The sequence below is a fragment of the Centruroides sculpturatus genome, unplaced genomic scaffold (genome assembly GCF_000671375.1).
Source record: "Centruroides sculpturatus isolate CEXI.00-Female unplaced genomic scaffold, Cexi_2.0 scaffold175, whole genome shotgun sequence".
NCBI lineage: Eukaryota > Metazoa > Arthropoda > Arachnida > Scorpiones > Buthidae > Centruroides > Centruroides sculpturatus.
The window spans coordinates 252,649-275,854 of NW_019384486.1; the positions used below are offsets into that span (position 1 = coordinate 252,649).

Genomic DNA, 23,206 nt, shown 5'->3' on the forward strand with positions numbered 1-23,206 from the left:
TGTAGATGAATTCACAGAGTTTGTAAAAAGTGAAGGATACATCTGGAATCAAGTGTTTAATTGCGATGAGACTGGTCTATATTGGAAAAGAATGCCTAGACCAGTGATTCTCAACCACTGTGCCGTGGCATTTTAGTGTGCCGCGAGACTTTTGAAGTGTGCCGTCACTGCGAATGTCCCATACATAAGCGACGTGAGACAAATATTTTAATCGGTTCTATCTTCCTAGGGTGCATTTGGAAATTGTAACCAGTGTTACCGGAAACTGCCGATAGTTACTAAGACATTTAGAAAATGTGATCTAAATAACCAACTGCGTTTAAAAATCACTATTAAGACGTCACCGGTTGTCCTACGGTACTTACCGAAGTAAGCGTGTGTGCCACCAAATTATTAAAATTGTACCGTGATGAAAAAAAGGTTGAGAATCACTGGCCTAGACGAACGTACATAACCCAAGAAGAGAAAGCACTTCCNTACAAGTGCAGACAGGCAGGACTTTAAAGCGAGCCGAGGGTGGTTTGATAGGTTTCGTCGACGAACTGGCATTCACAGTGTCATAAGACATGGGGAGGCTTCAAGTTCAGATGAAAAAGCAGCAAAAGTATTTGTAGATGAATTCACAGAGTTTGTAAAAAGTGAAGGATACATCTGGAATCAAGTGTTTAATTGCGATGAGACTGGTCTATATTGGAAAAGAATGCCTAGACCAGTGATTCTCAACCACTGTGCCGTGGCATTTTAGTGTGCCGCGAGACTTTTGAAGTGTGCCGTCACTGCGAATGTCCCATACATAAGCGACGTGAGACAAATATTTTAATCGGTTCTATCTTCCTAGGGTGCATTTGGAAATTGTAACCAGTGTTACCGGAAACTGCCGATAGTTACTAAGACATTTAGAAAATGTGATCTAAATAACCAACTGCGTTTAAAAATCACTATTAAGACGTCACCGGTTGTCCTACGGTACTTACCGAAGTAAGCGTGTGTGCCACCAAATTATTAAAATTGTACCGTGATGAAAAAAAGGTTGAGAATCACTGGCCTAGACGAACGTACATAACCCAAGAAGAGAAAGCACTTCCCGGACACAAGCCCATGAAGGACAGACTCACTCTTTTATTTTGCGCTAATGCAAGTGGTAACCTCAAAATCAAGCCACTTTTAGTCTACAATGTTGAAAATCCCTGTGCCTTTAAGAGCAAAAATGTGATAAAGTCCAAACTGCTTGTACAATGGAAGGCAAATAGTAAGGCATGGGTAACTCGGACTTTATTCATGGATTGGCTCACAGAAGTGTTTGCTTCTATTGTTAAAAATTATCTTCAGGAAATGGATCTTCCTCTTAGATGTCTTCTCTTAATGTATAATGCTCCAGCACATCCACCAAATTTGGAGGACTTGGATAGTGAACATGACTTCATCAAGGTCAAATTCCTTCCACCCAACACAACTCCATTACTGCAACCAATGGATCAGCAAGTGGTTTCCAATTTTAAAAAGCTGTATACCAAGGCACTGTTTACCATGTGTTTTCAAGTTACCAATGATACCAACTTAACTCTTAGAGCTTTTTGGAAGGAGCATTTTAACATCTTGCATTGTATCAACCTTATTGACAAAGCCTGGAGTGAGGTCTCTCACTGCACTTTGCAATCGGCCTGGAGGAAACTTTGGCCAACTTGTGTCCCAGAGTGAAACTTTCAGGAATTTGAAGAAGAGAGCTCTCATGATGTAGTGCATGAAATCGTGTCCATTGGCAAGAGTTTGAGAGTAGCGGTAGATGACGCAGATGTGGAGTTGCTGAAAGACCATCAAAATGAACTAACAACAGAAGAGCTGGTTGCCATGCAGGAAGAACAGATGAAAGTCTTACAAGACGAGCATTCATCAGAGGAAGAGGCTAGGGAAGAAATCACCAGTGCTGAGATCAAGGAAATTTGCAGAAAATGGAATGATGTGCAGGAATTTATCGAGAAGCACCATCCTAACAAAGTTGTGGTTACTAGGGTCATTAAATTAATGAATGACACTGTGATAGTGCATTTTAGAAAAATTTTGATTAAGAGAGTAAGACAATCAATTTAGACCACTTTCTTGTTCCTTATCAAAAGAGACTTCGACTCGAAGAAACTCCCGATGCAGTGCTACCCAATATTTTTATGGAGGGGGATTCCTCTTCCAAGCATTAAGCTCCGTATAAACAAAGGTATGTACAGTGCTACTTTATTAAATAAAGTTTACATATTTGTTGCTGTAATGATAGATACTACGTTTTCTTATATTTTCATCAAAGAAAATCCATTTTACAAATAAAATTACAAAAATACTGATGGCTAGAACAGATTAATTGTATTTGCACTAATTTCTATGGGAAAAGTTGCTTCGGTTAACGAACGGACTCTTGGAATGGATTACATTCGTTAACCGGGGTTCCACTGTATTACTAACTCCAACTATCTCACTAATAAACAGTTAATGAAATCATTAAGGATGTGTTTTTAAATGATAATGCAACAAATACATTTGTATAGTACTCTTTCATTAGAAATGGACAGTATTTTCTAAAAAACTGTGACTATCACTTTACACTTTAAAGTATCTGACTCCTACAACTTTACATATTCTACAAGTAAAGACATGATTTGCAATTACTTTTTTCAGAATATACAATTGCTAGTTTAATACAGGAACTAACACTAATTTCTGGAAGCAAATGTATATTTGTTGTCAGTTATTTTAAGTATTTTATTTTATTTGTTGTTTTTGAAACTGTGTTGTACTAAATTTTTGAGTGTGTTAAACACAAGATTAAAACATTCTTCAGGTTTGTGATGTGCAAACTTATAGTGTACAAGTGCCATATCGTGGTTAATGGTACATGTAAGTTATATACATGTATTTTATATTGTTTGTGCAATTTACTTGTAAAATATAATATTTAAATGCTGTATACATTATTTCTTGTTTTAGTTGACTGATGAGGAACCAAAAGCCTGAAACGTGTAGAAATACCGTATCAATTAAAGATAGAAAAGAAGCCACATGATTGATTAATAACACGATCTTGTGTTTAACACTCTGAAATATTTTATTTTAACAAAAAAAAATAGCATTTACATAATTTCATGCTTTACTGAAGCACAATCTAAAAATGCCATTGTTTTTGCTATGATCGAGTAAGAACTGTGAATAAGCGTTACTTATCAAGAATTAAAGATTAATATAACCTCAAAAATGATATTAGAATTCAAACAATAAGTTTGATAAATTTGTATATTTAAAGTAAACTTTTTTAATTGAAACTATGAAACTAATTTATATGGAATTATTTAATTGGAAATCTTAATTTGTTCTTTTAGTTGTCATATATTAAACTGCTACAGCAACCAAAAGAACCTGATGACAGGAAAGACACTTTAAGATTTTGATTAGATCTGTATTTTAAACTGCAATGGGAGAAAATAATTCTGTTTGAAACTTTTATTTAGGTGAAAGTGTTTTTTTTTTTTGGAATTTTACATTATTTTTATCTAGCTAAAAACTGATTCTTCCTATAATTAATCTATAAAAGTATAACACACTTAGATAAATTTTATAGGATTTTCTTACTGTTTTCAAGTGACAACCAGTAAATTATTATATAATAAATTTACATTGAAAAATTATTCATATTAATTATAAACAAAGAACATTCATATTAAAATTTAATTTACCTGTATTATCAACAATTTCCATTTCATAGAGTGGACTATAGTCTACAATCATTGGTGTTGTAGGAAAGGTATTTTCGTTCATTCTAGGACTATCACATTTCTGTAAAGATCCCATTTATTACTAAATTATTAAATTAATTCTATGGATTAAAAAATTTTTGAATTAAATGCAATAATTTCATGTAATTAATCAAAAAGATTATATTTTAGAATTTTATATATTTTTGACATTTAAACTCAATTTCTATCAGACCGGATGTTATTAAAGAAAATTACCGTATAGTAAATAGTAAATGCCCTCTAATAAACTGCAGCTGCAAGATGAAAACTGTTATTAATAATGTCCTCTAATAGTAAGTTTGTTGTCTAATGGAGGAAAATACAATTTTTTGTACACCGAAAATCTTCATGTTCTATTCAGTATCATCACTGCTACCAAAATTTATTTCTCACTGTATGATGAAATAATGAAAGTTGTGAATGTTTTGGGTGTTGCATTAGTGTTTGTGAATAATAATGAAATGAAAGAAAATTACTAGATTTATTCAATTAATAGTTTGCACCCTACTCCTAAAAAATAGAAACAATAGTCACAATAATTTGGCTAATATAATATAATATTTAATAATAGTCACAACTGTTATTTGAGTAAATCTGCACTCCCTAATAAACAGCATAGCTACAAAATGAAAAACATTATGAATAGTGTTCAGTTTATTTTCTCATTATATTTAAGATAATGGAGTTGTCAAAACCTGTAACTGAAACTGAAAATTAATATGAACTTAGAATGATAAAGAAAAATTATACATGAAGTGACTTCAAGAGATAATTCTATGATATTATCAGCTATTTATAGTCACACTTGTGTTAAAAGAATTAATGTAAAACAAGTTATTTTTACATTAGCACTTAACTATTAACAATTAAAAACTTCTGATTAAATATCCTGAAACAACCTTCCACAACATTATACAGACTTATATAACAAAATTTTGTAACTCACTAGTTTACATTCATCATAAGACAGTTTATATTGTTCCCTCCTAATGTGAGTATCAGCCTTTCCTATGATATTAAGGAATTTATAATGGTTTTAATATCAAAGAACATCAAAATTATTTATCTATATTTTTAATATACACACATACACAAAATTTCAATTTCTATCTGTTTTTAGTAATGTTTTTAACAGTATTCAGAAATTTGCTGTTAAAAATAATCATCATAATATATTCCTACAGTTTCAGAAAAGACAGAAATCAATTGTTCTTAATTTGATTTTGTAGAATACTGCCTGAATTAGATATATATTATAATGGAAACTGGATATTATTATGTTTATCAAAAAGGTTTTACTAAATCATCTCATACAATAAAATTTATTACTGATTTCATTTAACTTTTAATTAAAATTTTTTAACTTACAAATCCAAAATGTCCATCGGTTCCACAATTATAACAAAATACCCTTTGATTAACAGTTCGATTTCTTTTCACCATTTTATTACTGTCTGTCTGAAATTAAATGTAAATTCATTTTAATAAAATATTTTTATATTTTCTTAATAGACTTCATAACTAAAGTTATTCATTTGGTTTCTGAAAGTATTTTATTTGAAAACTTCATATATAAATTGATGATGAGAATATATTTATTTATTTTTTCCATGAAGTTTGAAAAAGTAAAATAAAATAACATAAAATTAAGGCATTTTTATTAATGGAGTAACAAAATTATGTAGAACACAAAAATTTGAATGTTTTTCAGTTACTTCATTTGTCTTGAAAATTGTTGTATCAAACATAAGGTTCTCTTATTACAGAAAAGCAAAGTAAACAAGAAATTTTACAGAGGATTGAAGTGTTAAGAAAATATTATAACTGAATTAGCAATGCATGTTTACAATGGATGAAGTTTAAATAATGTTAACACTTTTTGACCCAATTAATGAGCCATGTTAGCCAGAAGGTCTTGAAAACATTACCATTATTTAAACTTTATTCACTGTTAAAGGTAAAATGACTAATTTCAGTTGGAGTAATCACACTGGCTAATTCATCCTTATGAAAATATTAAACATATGAATATAAAATCCAATTTAACAGAAGCTAATATACATATTTCAAGGAGCATAAGTAAACATAATAAAATGATTGTGTGAAAAAGTCATTTAAGTATGAGTTATCACTGTATGCAGCAATTTCTAAGATGTGGTTAAGTTACAGCATTATTGTATTTAATGACTAGCTTTTAAACTTCATTTGTAAATCTATACTGATTCCACCATTTTCTTATTGTCTCCAGCATTTAATTATACAATAGTCTTTATCTCTCTCCATATCACATCTGAATATTTATCTAGAACAGACAGAGCTAATATAGTATTAATATTCCTTAGTCATGTACAATACCCTTCACCTCTTATCAAAATTAACTGCATTAATTTTACATTACATAGCCTATGGATACATATGCTCCAAGTGACTTCACAATACTCTATATGTCCAAAGGACAGTTAATGCTCTGGATATGTAAACCAATTGGAACGTGGCTTTTCTACAGAGATTTCATATCTTTCTGCTGCTTCATCATCATATATCCAAAAAAGCAAACTCTAAGTAGACTCAGTTGATCTCTACTAAGTTGGCAGCCCAAGAATGTATCAACTAAAAATGTCTCCTCTTTTTTATATAACTAAGATATCACCCATGTATCTTTTCCAATGTAATACGGTCTTTTAAGAAACAAAGCTTTGTCTTCTGCTATTCTATGATCACAAGAACTCAGATAAACCTCTTCTTTGTTTGCACAAAATTCCATTAAAAGACAAAATATGCTTGGTAGAGGATAAAATAGAACATGTCAGAAAGATCTTTAAAGGACAGGACTGTGTTTCAATACAATGGTTTGCCTAATGATGGGTGAAATAACTTGAAAATACTTGAATTTCTATATAATTTGTTACTCTATTAAACTATTTTGTTGTATTTGATATAGTTTGAAGTGATAAACTTTATTAATAATAATAAAATACTGAATATTCAAAATTAAAAATATAAAAGTCATCCTTTAAAAAAATTATTCTTACAATTATATATTTTATAAAATAGTAATAACAGAAGATAATAGGAATAAAATTATATGAAATTTCAGTCAAATTAAGCCTGTTAGTTTTTATAGTGATATTTGAAAAGAATTTTTCAAATATCACTAATTTATTAACTAGCTAGTCACTAACTAGTTTATAATAATAAATTAACAGACTTTCAAAGAGATTAATTAACAAATAGGTTTTATACAAGGCTTAAAACTTATAGGGATTAACTAACATAATATCACTGTTATCAACTCACTGTTAAATGAAATCTTCTCCAAAAATCTGGGCAGTCCTGACAATTAAAAAAAAATTATTAATAGATTAAAGATTTACATTTATAAATTTGATTAAAGTAGACTCTAAATTAACTAAGATTCATTTAAATGGAATGAAATGTGGAAGAGTACTTTGTCAACAAAGACAAAAGAACACAGTATAATACAGTTTTATTTCATGAATCTTGGTCAGACAATGAAATGTATTCAAAGAAAGCTCTAAAAGTTTTAAAAAAATCATTTATTCTGGTAACTTCTCACAGCAACAGAAACTTTAATTTAATTGTAGTTTTACCATTTACATGAATAAATAAAATTTAAATTTTACATTAATAAATGTTTAAAGTCATTAGTTCAATAAATAGATCTAACCTGAAATCAGAATACATTATACACATTAGTGAATCTAAGTCAGACTTATTAAATAATTTACCAAAAATTCTGTGTTATAAGAGTTTTTGATTATCCAAAATACTCTTGGTCTACATCACCTCAAATAATCAAGACTCTACTCTATTTATAATTATTATTTTTTAAGTTAAAATTCAAATATATTTAATTACTTTTCAATTTCTATATTAACATATCAATAAAATCATAACTTACACTTTGTTCATGACCAACACAATTACATAAGGCACATGGCACCGAAAATTTTTCACTGTTGACCATTTTACAATTTTTTGTTCTGTGTTTGAGGGAGAAACACTTTTCACAACTTCCTGTTAAACAGTTCTTTTCATAATGGCCAAATTGCCCACATAAAAAACACAATGCAGTTTTCTAAAAAATTAATTTGAAAATATTCAGTTTCTTTTATTCATATCTTTCATTTTAAATGATGAAATTATTGTGAAAAAATAAACACTTTCAAATTATATTATCTGATGTATCTGACACTAGCAGACCCTGCCACATGTTGTTGTGGCTCAAAATGTATCTATTATAAATGTATAACACTTCCCCCATGTGGGGGGGGGGAATTTTTCGAAAAATTTCTTGTTAATGTACATTCTCTTGGCATACCCTATTAAAACGCAATCAAAAACGCAAAAACCCACATCTAAAATAGTATAATAAAAGCCTAGTTCTTCAAGGTAAGCCTTAATCCTGTCCCTCTCCCCCACGGGGGGAATATTGAAAAATCCCTTTTTAGTGTATATTCTGTTGACATACCCTATTAAAACACAATCAAAAACGCAAAAAACCGCATCTAAAATAGTAGAAATAGAAGCAGAGTTCTTTACGGTAAGCCTTAATCCTGTTCATCTCCCCCCCGGTGGGGGGAATTTCGATATGTATATTATATAAAAACACGTGCGTATTCGAATTGTGTGAAAATTTCAAAGGAATTGGTAGGAACAAACGAACATTACATTTTTATTTATATAGATAGATAGAAGATGATCTGCTTTAGTTCATCCTCACAGAAAAGCAAACTTAGAGCGTCATACTCGTAGCGCCATCTGTTGGACATAAAAGCCTTAACCCTAGATGATATCTTTTAATTTATATGAATGTTTAACAAAAAATCTGCAGGTTTGATTAGTGGTAAACATTCCGGGGGTCATAAAGATGCAACAGTTAAAATTTGGTAATGATTGGTTCAGTAGTTTTCACGGTTAGTAGTCACAAACGAAAAATATTTGTCTCTTTATATAGTACTATAGATATAAATACTATCTTATATTCTGCATCTATGGGAGCAGCCAATGCTCTTTAGGCACAAATTTGTAATTACAATTAGCAAATCAGCATATAACCCACTCATCACATAACTTATATCCTCTTTCAAATTGTCTTTTAAACACAGATTTTTGTGGGGATTGTCCACAAGCAATCCACATAAAAATACATTATTATTTCTAATTATGTATATAACTTATATTTAGAAAAACTATTTTGTTTTCAGCTGATATTCAAATTTATGTCTTAAATTTAAAGTAATAAAGCATTTCTACATTACAGAACTTTAATTAGCACTCTCATTTTGTTTGCTTTTGAAATTGGCACTACACTAAAGAACCTCAAATAATGAAAATCTAGCAACAAGTTGCTTTCCTGGCAAGATTTGGTGGCACCATCTGTTATGATATCTTATTAAAAAAACATTTTATATTTTTAATTATTATAAAATGGTAAAAAACATAATTTTGGGGTAGGAGCAGGTTTTATAAAAAATTGTAAATGTGAATATTTTGTGTAAATGTGAAATGTGAACAAGCAAAATCTTCTTTAAGTCCAATCCTTCTTGAGATATGACACAATCTCCTTTATCTCACCACCCTTCAACCTTTAACCACCAAACTTTAATAGCTTCAATCCCCCTAATATACAAACCTCCCTTCAGAAATTTTCAACAAAAAGCACAAGAGTTATTAAGAGAATGAACAAAATCGTGCCACCTATCCAATCACACAAACATCCATACATACAGAAAAAACCTCTGAATTTCTTTGCATTTTTCAACATTTCAACATCATAAGTCCAAAAATGTAAAAATCTTGGGGGGTCATTTTTTGACTGACCATACTGTTCCTCTATTAACATGTTTCTCTCATGTGGGAATCAGGTAATGAAGTTCTAGTTTGAGTTTGAGAGTTTCTCACACACAATTTGGTGAAGATAATTTGATTTGCTGTGTAAAATCATATACTAACTAATTTGCATATATTTAGAAGGAAAATCCATTCATAACTATTCTTTGTTACTTTATGAGTGTAGCCTTATTTAGAAAGGTACTCATAAAATTTAATTGTATATTAACACAAATTTAAGAGCACTTTTAATACATGCTTCCGAACTTAATATTAGAGTAAGTTATAAATTTGATTTTATGTTTTTAAATTCAAGATATTCTTTAAAAGCCTGCATATAATGCAAATTTTTTAGTATTTTAAACAATTTTTAAACAGTGTTTTTATTCCTTACTAATTTCTTTTAAACAATATTTACTTCTAATTTTCATCCATTTTTCCTGAAAATCTCTTTTTAAAAGTGGAAAACACTTAAATTCAAAGTAATTGCATGGCGATGAATCCAGAATACATATGAACTGACACAGACAATGAGCAGGAAGCTTCAAAGACTTTTAAGTTCTTTATTTTTAACTAACTAGATGTCATATTAATGTATGTTATAAATATAGTTATTTTGTAATAATAAAAGTACCAAATGTTATAGTAATTGTATTACAAAGGTCAAAAACCTACATAAAATTGATTATTTCAAAAGTTGTTTTTATTTTACAAATTTTATGAAATTATTATTAGTAAACAATGTAAAATATGAATAGCAGAAGCTGTTTCTCTTCTCCTATCAGGCAAACAAAACTTTCAGAAAGAACTACATCTATCTCAGCAGACAAAGTAAAGCTTTCAGAAACAAAATCTACTGATTGTTAACTATATTACAACCTGGTAAAAAAATAATCAGGGGGATATAATAGCTTCATTCATTGGCCATTTAGTCAGTCACTCTTGTAGTCTGACTGCTACCAGACCATTCAATAACTGAATGAGAAAATCACAACAAACATTTTCCTCAAAAAACAATTATTTAAAAACAATGTTTATTATATTGAATAGGCTTCTTATTATGCTGTGTTCAAAACAATTTTTGTTCCATCAATGATGTCTGATGTTATCTATGCATTTTTAATGTTTACAAATAAAATTAATCTCTTATCTACATAATAAATTACTAATGACTAATGATATTAAACAACTCATTAGAGAAATGATTTTATTTCAATTCTATCCTATCTGCATTCTAAATCAATATATTAATTATATTTTAAAAAGAAGGGACATTTTACTCTATTTGTTCTTACTTTAAAGAAATTTGCATTACTTTGTTATTAAATGCAATTCATTGCAAGACTACTACTTTCCAAACACTTATTATGAGAATGTCCATAAACAACATATCCCAGTTGAAGGAGTAGGGGGCAAGTCAGTGACTACCATGAACCACTGCAACAGGAGAGGAAGTCTAGATTTGATCAGATAGTACAGCCTCATCTTAAAAAAACTTGTCATGAGTTGAAATATAGCCTATTAACCATTGAAAGTTTGTTTATAGATATGGCATTATGTATGTGGATGATTACAGTATCAGAGAAACTATTAGCAGAAACAACATTGAGTGGAAGGAACAATGAATTTGTAACATTTATTGAAAACCAATAGCACAATAGCAGAACAAGTCTATATACTTGCACAGTTATAATTATTTTATTTAATTCATTATTACAATAAAATAAACTTTAGAAACTTCTTAAATTCAAAGAATGAAAGACACATGAATAGGAAGATTATGAGAATATTGATACTAGTAAGATAGAGCTGCCATCTGATGCAACATTTCAGAATGTTGGGAAAGAAAATAGTTTTACATAGCAGCTTTATTATATAAGTGACTTCTCATTACTGTGCAAAGAATAGTTCCAAAATTTTGTAACTGATCTATGTAGCTTTGTTTTATTGTGTGTTTTTATTTTTGTTCAGGAGGAGATGCAAAGAAGCTTTTACTATTCTCCTAATGATGTTTAAATTTAAGAATAAAATAAATAAAGGTTTTTGGGAATCCAGCTTCCTTAGAGTATATAATTTTATAGGTAGGGATCACTTGGGCCATAAAGAGTCACCAAGACAGGAGATATTAAAATTTGCAAAATGTTGGACTATGTGGTTTTTTTTTTTTTACTCTTTCCGCCCTGTGGGCACTAAGAGGTCCTCTTAAAGCAGGCCCATTATGGGTTTGGCCAGGCCCACAACAGGGCGACTGAGTGGTGAGGAATGGGGGCCCAATATATCTGAACGGACCACCCAAAAAATTCCTGGGGTTTCTTTGACCCGTCCAGATTCGATCCCAGGTCCCCCAGAGTGGTGGGCTGCCACCTTGACCACTCGGCCATCCGGCCGTCAGACTATATGGTTTGTGACCATTCCCTATATAATGTTTTCCTTGTAATTTAATTTTCATATGCTTTCCATACTTAGCATTTGTTAATGATCCTAAGCCTGCAAACTGAGGTAGATGAGATTTTCAGCTTTTAATAGAAAACATTTACTAAGCACAAAATCTTAGACAACATACAAACATTGCAGATTAGAAATCAAAACACTTAAATATAAAGACCTAACTCAATAACTTAAAAAACTTCTGAACCATGAGAAAGGATACAGGAATTTCATACTATCACCAGCCAGGCTGTCCAACTTGGATTCTCTAGGTTTAGATTATTTCATTACAGCAGTGCAACACATGGGTGATCTGCTATGGATTTTCTGGAGATGGATCATCTATGGATCATTAAAGGGCTTATCAAACATCTTGGTATGCATGAACATAGCAGTAATTGCAATCCTTCCCATTCAGAAATATACAAGGTAGTCACATACAATGCAATTCTTGCCCCTCTATTCAAAGAGATAGCCCAAAACAATAACATCATAACATCAACCTGGCCTTCAAAAGAAGCCCCAATGTATTTTCACTCCTCAAAAATTGCAAAGATTCACAAATCTAGCAACAATTTCCAGGATTATACTCCATCCCTCCCATGGATCACAGAATCAAGAAGTTGGAGTACATGTGACCCATTAGCAGACAAATCACCTCCTACTTAAAAGAACACCAATTGGACATATCAAAGAGCCTCTATTCAACCATTCTATCATCATATGCTGTGGACCAGATGTGGAGGTCCATTTAAATAGGATTCTCCATTGAAAATCTAATAGCATACAATGCTGCTATCTTGAACTGATGTAGATATACAATGCAGTTTTGAAAAAGAAAGCCTTCAATTTATTGAGTTAGATATTCCTGATGTGATATTAACCAGTATCTAATAGTCATCCTTTAAATCAGAGGTGTCCAACCTTTTTGTTTCTCTGGACCACATTGGAAGAAGTCATGGAGTTCTGGACCACAAGTATATTGTGGCCCAATCCTTAAATATACAAGTATATTTAAGTAATTACATGCCTAGATTATACTAATAAGTATTAAAACTTTATCACAAAAAAGGATATTTTAAAAAATTACTTCTACAGACACTTTTAATTTCTACTTACAAGGAAACTGCCGGAGTGTCTTCTAATAAATTTTAATAAAATTTAGTTAATAACTACGTTAAAAGTATACAAACTCTATTTTAAATTTGTTGTATTCACTAAAAGTGTTGATCAGAGTTATTAGCAATCAAATGCTGAATTACTTTATACTAGTTTAACACAATTATGCAAATTTTAAGAAGTGAAAGGGTCGCGGAGGAAAACGGCGATATTACATTTAGAATAAATTCTGGAATTTTCAAAAATGGGAGAAGAATTAATAAAATTTAGTTAATAATTATGTTAAAAGTATACAAAATTTTATTAATTCTTCAACCATTTTTGAAAATTCCAGAATTTATTCTAAATGTAATATCGCCGTCTTCCTCCGCGACCCTTTCACTTCTAAAAATTTGCGTAATTGTGCTAAACTACTATAAAGTAGTGCAACATTTGATTTCTAATAACTCTGATCAACACTTTTAGTGAATGCTACAAATTTAAAATAGAGTTTGTATAATTTTAATGTAGTTATTAACTAAATTTTATTAAAATTTATTAGAAGACACTCCGACAGTTCCCTTGTTAGAAATAGATAAATTTATTTATTATAAATGAGACAAACAAAAATTTATTTGAAAAACACGAATATTTATTTTATTTGGGTCTTTAATTAATAAAAAAAAACAATAAAACACCATTTTAAAGGGCATTTTTATTCAACTAATATATTTATAATATGTAGCCCAAAATGTAGCTAATGCGCCAAATGATATTTTTTACGCCAAACTAAAAAAAGGGTAGCCAAATTTGGTGCAAAGTAGCAAATCTTGCAATACTGAAAGGAAAATTAAACAAAGCTAGAGTTGGGATTCAATGGATTATAGACCCAAATTCTGGGAGAGAAAGGTCAAAATATAAAGAAGTGAGAAAGGTTAAGTAGACCTTCTGTTATGCAAATATTGATTCTTAATTTTCCAACCTTTCTCACTTCTTATTATTTTTTGGCCTTTCTCTTCTTTCCTCAAATTTGGGACTATAATTCTTTGAGTCACGACTCCAGCTTTATTTAGTATTCCTTCCTCATTCACATATTTCAAGTATTTGAAAATATTTCCTTTCTATTAAAAAATAAGATATGTACAAAGGTTTAAGGCTTTGTGAAACTTCTTTTTTAAGGTTTATGCCATTGAAATAAATAAAAAAAATAATAAAAAATTTGTTGGTTTTGTTTACATGTCTATTGGGCCACATGCATCCTGCAGGCTGGACATCCCTGCTTTAAATAGAAAGTATATCTCGCTGGATGGCAAAGGATGTAATCTTAGAAGTCAAAAATCACCAGAAAATTATTAGAGTAGTTCATCTTGAGTATGTTGGGCCCCATCCCTCACCCAACTGTCCTATTGTGGACTTGGTTGAACCCACAGTGGGTTTGAAAGAAAGACTGTCTTAGCATCTATGGGGAAGAAAGTCCCAAAAAACAAAAAACCTGTTGGCTATATTTTCTGTGTATGAATTTTCATAATGAACTGGCTATATGAAGGCAAAATTCATAATGATTTATGTTATGTTCTTTCACTTAACAAAATTTTTAAATACAATCTGATCAATTCAAATTATTGAATAAATTAAATCTGCACTTATTCTCTTTGATATTAAGAAATGCAGTTAATTTAAAACTTACATCATATTTCAAAAATAAGAAGGAAAAACAGCATGTAATGAAATGATTTATATAATTCATGTTTATTTATAAAATGCATGTGTTCTGCAAACTCCTGAAACTTAGACAGTCTGTCACAAAGATTCAGTTTTGGTGATGTCTAGATAATAGTGTCACTAACTATATTCTTACAATTACAAAGTGTAGAATATATAGAATTTTAAAGACTGAAGTGATTAGAAGAGCAGAAAAGAAGTAAGAAAAAAATGTGTATTGCAAAGAATTGAAATACTTTACTAATTAACATTAAAATAGCTTTCTATAAGTTTTTAAATTTTCAAAAATGGAAGTATAGTTCTCTGCTCTACTACAGATCAAGATAAAAAATTCCACTAAAATTACTTTCTAGCTTTCCAGCTTACTCTCAGAAATATAAAAACTATGTGACAAAAGTGTAATATAAATTTTAATGCCACATATTGTAAACTCATGTTTACAATTAGATTTTAATAAAATTTTTTATGTTAATCTCCAAAAAACTGGTGAATTGTATCTGCTACATAAGTCAGAAAGTTAATAGAAATGAATAATTTGAGTTCTTGATAATTCAAATGATCTGGTACTGGTAACTGATTGTAAAATAATTTATTCTAGAGTTAAAATGCAATAAAAACAAATATTCATTTTAAACACAATAGTAATATCAACATTTACCTTAGGTTCAGTGCATTGTCGTTTATTATGTCCTATTTCAAAGCATCTATGGCACGAGTGGAACCCTTTTGAGTTTTGATGCAGCACATCCTCAATATTTACACGCCACAATTCACCTGAAATAAATATTTTGTTCAATGAGAAATCTGATGATAACTTTTTCATTTGAGGTTCATAATTAGTGGCCTTTAAGACTTTTCGTGACAATTTTAGGACCCTGCTTTCACACTACATATGCAAAGTTTTGAACTCTCAAATTTTTTTATAATTTGTAAAAAGCAAATACGTTCTAAACATTCGATGCAAATACCTTGTATCAGGGTTGATCTGTGTAATTATTGGGAAGATGGGCCAGCAATGAATAAAAAAAAATCTCTCATTGTTGAGTTTTGTACAGATATACAAAATAAGGTATTTGTTGTGTACAGTACTTGTTATTTTTAATTTTTTTAGTATGATATAAAATAAAAATATGTTCGGTGGAGGACAATTTTCTGGAGAATAATATTGGGAGGATATGTTATTTCTGTACCATATGGATTGACAACTATTAGTATAATTGAAATCGTTGCCATAGGTTTGTCATCACTGTGTAGAACATACCAAAAAATAATAGAAGAGATACAGAAAATATTGCATCTCTTTAATTTCCTCTCCACCAATAAAAACTATGTTCATTGAATGCAATATTTCATACAGAATATTACTATTCAACATAAACACTTACTTCTGTAAGGATAAAATCGAGGAGGAACCATCTTTATTCAATTAGCCAAACAAATATGCAACCTGAAAAACAAAAAAAAAAACAATTTAAGTTATATAAATATTGAATTAAATAAAATTAAATGTTTCTATACTATAAAATCAAATAATTAATTTATAAAATAATTTATTGTTCAAATATTACATGAAAATCATTTCATTATGATTTATACAAATTTTGCTAATTTTGAATCTCTGATATGATCACTTTTAATCTAACAATATTTCAATTTTATTATACAAATTTAAAAATATTGTACAGTGTGTCCAAAAAGTTACTGTGAAGTGGAAAAGGTTTAAATAATGTTTTCATAAACATTAAATTTTGCATATGATATTGCAGTTTTCCTACAGAAAATGCTGTAAATGTCTCCCAGAGGCTCCAAAATCCAGAAAGATGAGATCCAGAGGCTTAGCAGGCTGTATTTCGCCAGAGATTATGCAATCAGCAAATAAGTCTTCCAAAAACCAGAATACCTATGAGCAAGCAATGACTGTACAACTGCCCAAAACATTGGATATACAACTTATGGATCTTGTATGCAATGCCATACATATAACTTTAATGTCATTACAAATTTCTCACTACACAGTAATTTTTCAGACACCCTGTATTATCAAAATGAGCAAATCTTCCTGCATTTTGGAATTCTGAATTTTGGGAGAAGATATTTCCATAAACTTCCAATTTTTAAATTAAACTTCAATTAGTTGATTGAAGTTCTTTTAAGAATTGAAATATTTTAAAATATTTTTCTTTATTTTTTAAATTTGTAGAATCTTACATATTTTTTATTTGGAAACGGTGATTACAAAAGGATATTAATTCAGGAAAAAGCAAAAGTGACAAAAAAAACAAATGGAATTTTATGACTGTAAAAGAAATCAAATGTTTCCAAACATGTATGTTAAGCATAAAACTGAGAGTTTGTTTTTTCTTTCCTATAGCAATGTAGATGTGATTTTTAGATATGATAAAGGTATCTTATAGTTGATGGCTAAATGGCCAAGGCAATAAAGGTTTTTGTTTACTACACAGGGGAATCTGGGATCACATCTGGGTAAGCAACTCTCCAGGAATTTTTCATGGACCATTTGTAAGGCTCTGTCCCTTACCCTCATCATACGTCTGGCCAAACCTCTTAAGAGCCTACAGAGTGGAAAGAACAAAAATAAAAATCCTGCAATGAGTTGCATAACATTTCTGGCCAAACTTTAAAACTGTGTGTGGTACTATCTATTATGAGATTTCATTTACAAATTTTTTTATATTATTAACACAATACAGCTTGAACCTCATGCCAAATATCACATAAAATGAAAGTAAAAAACACACTGAGTACAGTGTTAACAGTTTTTTTTTCACTAACACTTTCAACAAACTTACATTCATCATCTTCAGGCAAACAAAATTTAAAATAGAACACATTCTAATGCAAATGGAACAAATATTATTTAAATTGAAATTCATTATGAGCATGCTCAAAGTTTGATTATGCATCTTGTGAATGTTGTTGTTAATCTTATATTTTTTTATAATTTATTTATTTAATATGTGTAACTTTAAATTTGTATTTAGAATAATTCGAATTGTAAGAAATTTTAACGGAGTGTTCTATCTGTGGAACATTTTCTTAACCTTATTTTAAAACCCGATGATGGCTTATGACAGTAGGCTGAAAATGTTTGTTAATAAAGAATTCTCTCAGCAAATGATCAGGTGTGTAGTAAGATTGTAATCTCCCTCTCTGAGTACATCTGGTATGAATTTAACCTTAATGTTGAAAATTGTTTTATTTTGTCTTTATCTATTTAAGAAGCAATTAGCTGGAAATCCTGGAATATTGAAAAAGACATTTAAAAAATATTTTAGTGATTTTTTTTTTGGTTAATTGAGGATTTACAGAATTAGAAAACTAAGATTCTGAAGATAACTGAAGATCTCTAATTATTAAAACTTCAATTTTTAGTTAAGTTTTGATAATAAATTGTCTAGTTTAAAAATATATAAAATTCAGAAAATTAATGTACCATTGCAATTAACTCCTTTTGATTTAGATAACAATAAAATAGAGTTTTAGTACTTACTGTATAATAATATCCACTTTTATAAAAAAAAATCTATTCTTGATAAACCTTATTAAGTATGCCATTATGAATCAAAATGAAATTATCTATAGACTCATAGTATAAAAAAAATACAATTTAAATTCCATAATTTCATACCAAAATACAAAAATGGAGTGATAAAATTTTGCACATAGAAAAAATAAAAGCTCCTTCATGTATGACAAAAATAAAATGTCAAGTCTTGATTTTTCCTGAACTATATGTATTATTATTGGTTTAATATATAAAATAACATTAATGATGTTGTATTTGATTAACTGGCACTTTTAACTAGGATGACCTTGGCCTTACACTCACTATTCTATTACCAAGATTTGCTAAAAAAAATACAGTAGTACAGTACTTAAATATGGCACATCATACAATCATAATACAAAATTTGTACCACTCATGAAACAATACGATAAAAGTGGAATGTCTACTGCATATAATTTGTATCTGTTCTACAGGTAAATATATATTCTACAGAAACTCATATGAAGTGCAAGATCTGCATATGCTGGTGCAATGCGTGTGTGCCCTCATTATCCATGAACGATAATGGATAATGAGTTTTTAACACATTGCACCAGCATCTGCAACACTTACAAGGAATTGGATTATATACGAAACGTAGCGATACAGCAGGGATACCGTAGGGAAAGATCTGCATACCACAAAGAAATGCATAGTTTTAATATTCTTTCCAGAAAAATGCTAAAAAAATTGATTGCTTTATACACGTTTGACTCTTTCTGCTCTAAAGACATTACAAGCACCTTAATCGTACCCATCATAGACTCAGACAGGCCTGTCTGGATATGCCAGCAGGAGCTGACATATTCACAAAAAAGTCCCCAAAGTCCCTAAACTGGACTGAACTTGAACTGCCAGCACAATAGACTGAAATCTTTACTGTATTGACTATCTGGCTGTCAATGACTTTTTACAATACTACAGTTGTCTCCTACATACAGGCTGTATGGAGGAGACTAAATTCTAACTAACTTGAAACAATAGCTGGATGGTCAAGATTAGCTGCTCTGGAGAAAGCAGGATTGAATCTAAGCAAGAAACCTCAGGAATTTTTCATGGGGAATGTCTTAGACTGTAATTGAGTACGTTTTTTTTTTTTTTTTCATTTTTGCCTCTCTATCCTGTGAGCACTGGTCAATTTCAGGAGTCTATATCTCACGATGAATTACACATATACCATCAATTCGTTTGACTTTTTTACTCCTATGGGCATAGTCTGTAACTCTGATAAAGTTCAAAGTGTCTGATTCAGAGCTGCATTTGTATCCTCTACATGACTTATAAACATAGAATTTATCCACGTTTTATATACATGTACCGATACCATTTGGAAACTCTATAGGATAATCTGCAACTGTTACGCAAAAGATAATCATGTTTAACAAGTAAGTGTATTTTTTTTTAATGATCTGAAACAGTGCTTTAAACTTTGTTGCTGCTTCTAACACAATAAACTGCAATAAATTAAGACATTTGGCAGTTTTCTCATCTTTTATTTAGATGATAAATTCAACTAAATAAAAGATGAAAAAATTGCCAAGTGTCATAATTTATTGCACTTTATTGTGTTCAAAGCAGCAAGTAAATGTATATTTATTGCAAATTCTCAAATCCACATGTTTCCTCCAGAAAATGTAAGAAATTACTGATGACACTGACATTGCATTTGTGTGTTCTTTGCTACGAACACTGCACTTACTATACATAAATTTAACGTCCTTTCTTAGATTTTGATAATTAGGAAATTAGACACGACACCAATTAGACCATTGTCATCTTAACAGAATTACATCAATGTGACCTAAAACACGCATCATCTGAATGAAAAGAGTATCAAATTAATTTAAGTATATATATATACTAGCTGCAAGGACCCGCTTCGCTGGGTTTTTATTTGTTCGTACATTTGTATGTAATATAGTTTTTTTTATATATATATAAAAGACTGTTTTTCTAAGTAATCTAGAATCTAGCTGCAAGGACCCGCTTTGCTGGGCAAAAAGTAACGATAGTGAAGATTAAGATAATTACATTATAGCTAATCTTACCAGTTTTCACAGAATGCAAGAATTAGGTCCACCGTTTTCAGACTAATTAAAGAATTTTTACGTTTAGTCAAACAAACTATTTTCAACGTTTCTGGAACGTTTACAATCGTTCTATAATCGAACCAATATTCGAATTTTATGTTCGAATTTAATTTGAACAAATTCGAAATTGAAAGCCACTTTCAACCACTTTCAGCCTCATATCTCCCGCACTCTAAGAGCCTGTACACACTAGGCGTTTTTCAACGCGCGTTTAAAAGAACCAAGAGTTCTATGTAGGCGTACACACTCAAACGCCAAGTGCGCATTAAACGCGTGTTTATAGATTTTTGTTAAAACGCGCGTTTTGCTAGCGCTTTACGGGCACTTTGAGATATATGTGCTGCCATGTTACCGTACATGCGATCGCGCGCTTTACCGGCGCTTTGAGATTTACGCCGCCATTTTGCTGTACATTCGATCGCGCACTTTTGGGACGTTGGCCGAAATGGAGGACGACCATTTTGATACAGATTTATTTATTGATGAAATCGAAAAGAGACCAGCCATTTGGGACATGGAGAGTCCCGATTACAAAAATAAGGTAATGAAGAAACGAAATTGGGAGGAAATGGTGGAATTTTTTTGTAATTCTGAAGATAATTTGGAGAAAAAAAAACTGTTAGGTGAGTAATTTTATTATTTGTTAAAATGTTTACAATAATTATGCCGTATTAATACTTAAATCATGTTGTCTTGCCAATGTAGTTTTCCCTCGTTTACAAAATAGTTGGCAAATTTTTCTCTTGCAGTTCTAGCACACAAGCTGCTTCGTGGTATATTTTCTAAATTTATAGATTGTAACGGCGAATTATAAAGTGTGTCTTCATATCTATAACCATCACGTACTCGAACGTAATTGTGCAATACTGTGCAAGCTTTCATAATATTTTCCGCGAACTCGATATTTACATCAGTAGGTCTGTGAAATATTCGCCATTTGTTACTCAGTATTCCGAAAGTGCATTCGATATAGCGCCTTGCTCTCGATAATCTGTAATTGAATATTTTTTTGGTGTGTGTAAGTTGTTTTCCACCGTACGGGCGCATTACATTTGACATGATTCCAAAGGCTTCATAACCTACGAACACGTGAGGTAATGGTGTTTTATCGACATTCGAAATGGGTTTCGGTTTAGGAATATTTAACTTGTTATCCATCATTCTTTTATAAAAATGTGAATGTTGAAAAATAGCAGAATCACTGCTTTTGCCGTAAGATCCGATATCAACGTATACAAAACAGTAATTTGCATCACAAATTGCTAGTAAGACAGAAGAAAAATAGTTCTTGTAATTGAAATAAAGCGAGCCTGTATGTTTTGGTTGTATTATCTCAATATGCTTTCCATCAATTGCGCCGATACAATTTGGAAAGTTGGCATACTTCTTAAAACCTTCTTCAACTTCTTTCCATTTCTCTGTTGTCATTTCAGGCATGGATATGGATTTTAATTTGCCCCATAGCACTTTACAAACGTGTTCAATTATCTTTATAATAGTCGATTTTCCAAGATGGTATCCATAATGCAAATCTGCGAACGAGCAGCCAGTTGCCAAGTACCTGTAAAAATTAAAATTATTATTTTTTATTTTCAGGGACTACACTAATGAAAAAGTGGAAAAGCATTTGGGACAATTACACGAGAGAGTGTAAAAAACGAAAAAAGCTTCCGTCTGGATCTGGATCTTCCAAACATATGACATATGTGTATTACAGAAAACTACAATTTCTTGACAGTTCTATAGCAAATAATGATACAGAAAGCAATTATGAAAACCAATCTTCTGAAACAACAAATACCGATGCAGATAATGAAGACTTGATGCCACCTCCTTCACACCAAAACGGGGGGTCAAGGAAAAAACAAAAAATAAATGTTGTGGAACAACAAATCGTTGACATTTTACAAAAAAGTTTGAACGCGAAAGAACAAAATGAAACAGGCCATCTAACAAAAGAAGATGATGATAAATTATTCTGCTTATCATTGTACAGTGAATTAAAAAAAGTATCCGAGAATCGACGCCTTACGACTAAAATTGAATTGCTCAATGTCATTCAAAGAGCACAGAACTATCATCAGTCATTGCCACTACAAACAAATCAATACCAATACGCATATTCTACACCAACTTATTCTGGATATACCACAGCTAGACCCCCAACACCATCAGCGTCTTCACAGCAGTGGTCTACAACGTCTCCGCCACCCCCGTCATCATGGTCACCATCACCTTCCAGCCAACATTCAGAAAACATATATTTATTCGAATAAATAAATTGTATTAAATTAATAAATAATAAATTAATTAATTAATGTACTTGCCTTAACGTTATAACAAGTTTTTCTTCTGGAGAAATTGAGTTTCTTAAAATTGTTGATTCACCAGTAATATCTACTTTTATAATATGGAGTAAGTCGTCAAATGATTTTATAGACATTCTGAAATAATTAAAAAACTTGGGTTCATATTGTCGTAGTTTTGGATACAACGTCACAAACATTCCATGGGTCAGTCTATCTCGTAGTATTGGGTGCACCCAAAATTCTCTTTGCCTCCGCCGTCGTCTTTTATAGCGACGATAGAGGAGCCACACACAAACAATCACTTCCACATCCATTTCCAAACCGAGCCAGTGCGCACGCTCCGCTAAACGCTCGTCAAACGCC

General features: G+C 30.7%; 1 protein-coding gene across 9 annotated transcripts in view; it reads right to left on the minus strand.

Moving 5' to 3' along the window:
• LOC111621596 (zinc finger CCHC domain-containing protein 7-like) overlaps nt 1-23,206 on the minus strand; it is a 44,942-nt gene that overhangs the window by 19,609 nt on the left and 2,127 nt on the right. For 4 of the 9 annotated variants that reach the window (XM_023363783.1, XM_023363781.1, XM_023363778.1 and 1 more), the window contains exons 2-7: nt 16,262-16,323; nt 15,535-15,650; nt 7,699-7,875; nt 7,074-7,109; nt 5,145-5,234; nt 3,717-3,816 (exon numbers count right to left, since the gene is read on the minus strand). In XM_023363783.1, the coding sequence (XP_023219551.1) occupies nt 3,717-3,816; nt 5,145-5,234; nt 7,074-7,109; nt 7,699-7,875; nt 15,535-15,650; nt 16,262-16,292 (550 nt within the window). In that variant the 5' untranslated portion in view covers nt 16,293-16,323. Of the gene's footprint in view, nt 1-3,716; nt 3,817-5,144; nt 5,235-7,073; nt 7,110-7,698; nt 7,876-15,534; nt 15,651-16,261; nt 16,324-17,686; nt 17,728-21,151; nt 22,096-22,174; nt 22,829-22,861; nt 22,979-23,206 lie in introns of those variants that run through there. The other 5 variants (XM_023363776.1, XM_023363779.1, XM_023363782.1 and 2 more) reach the window with 5 other exon arrangements.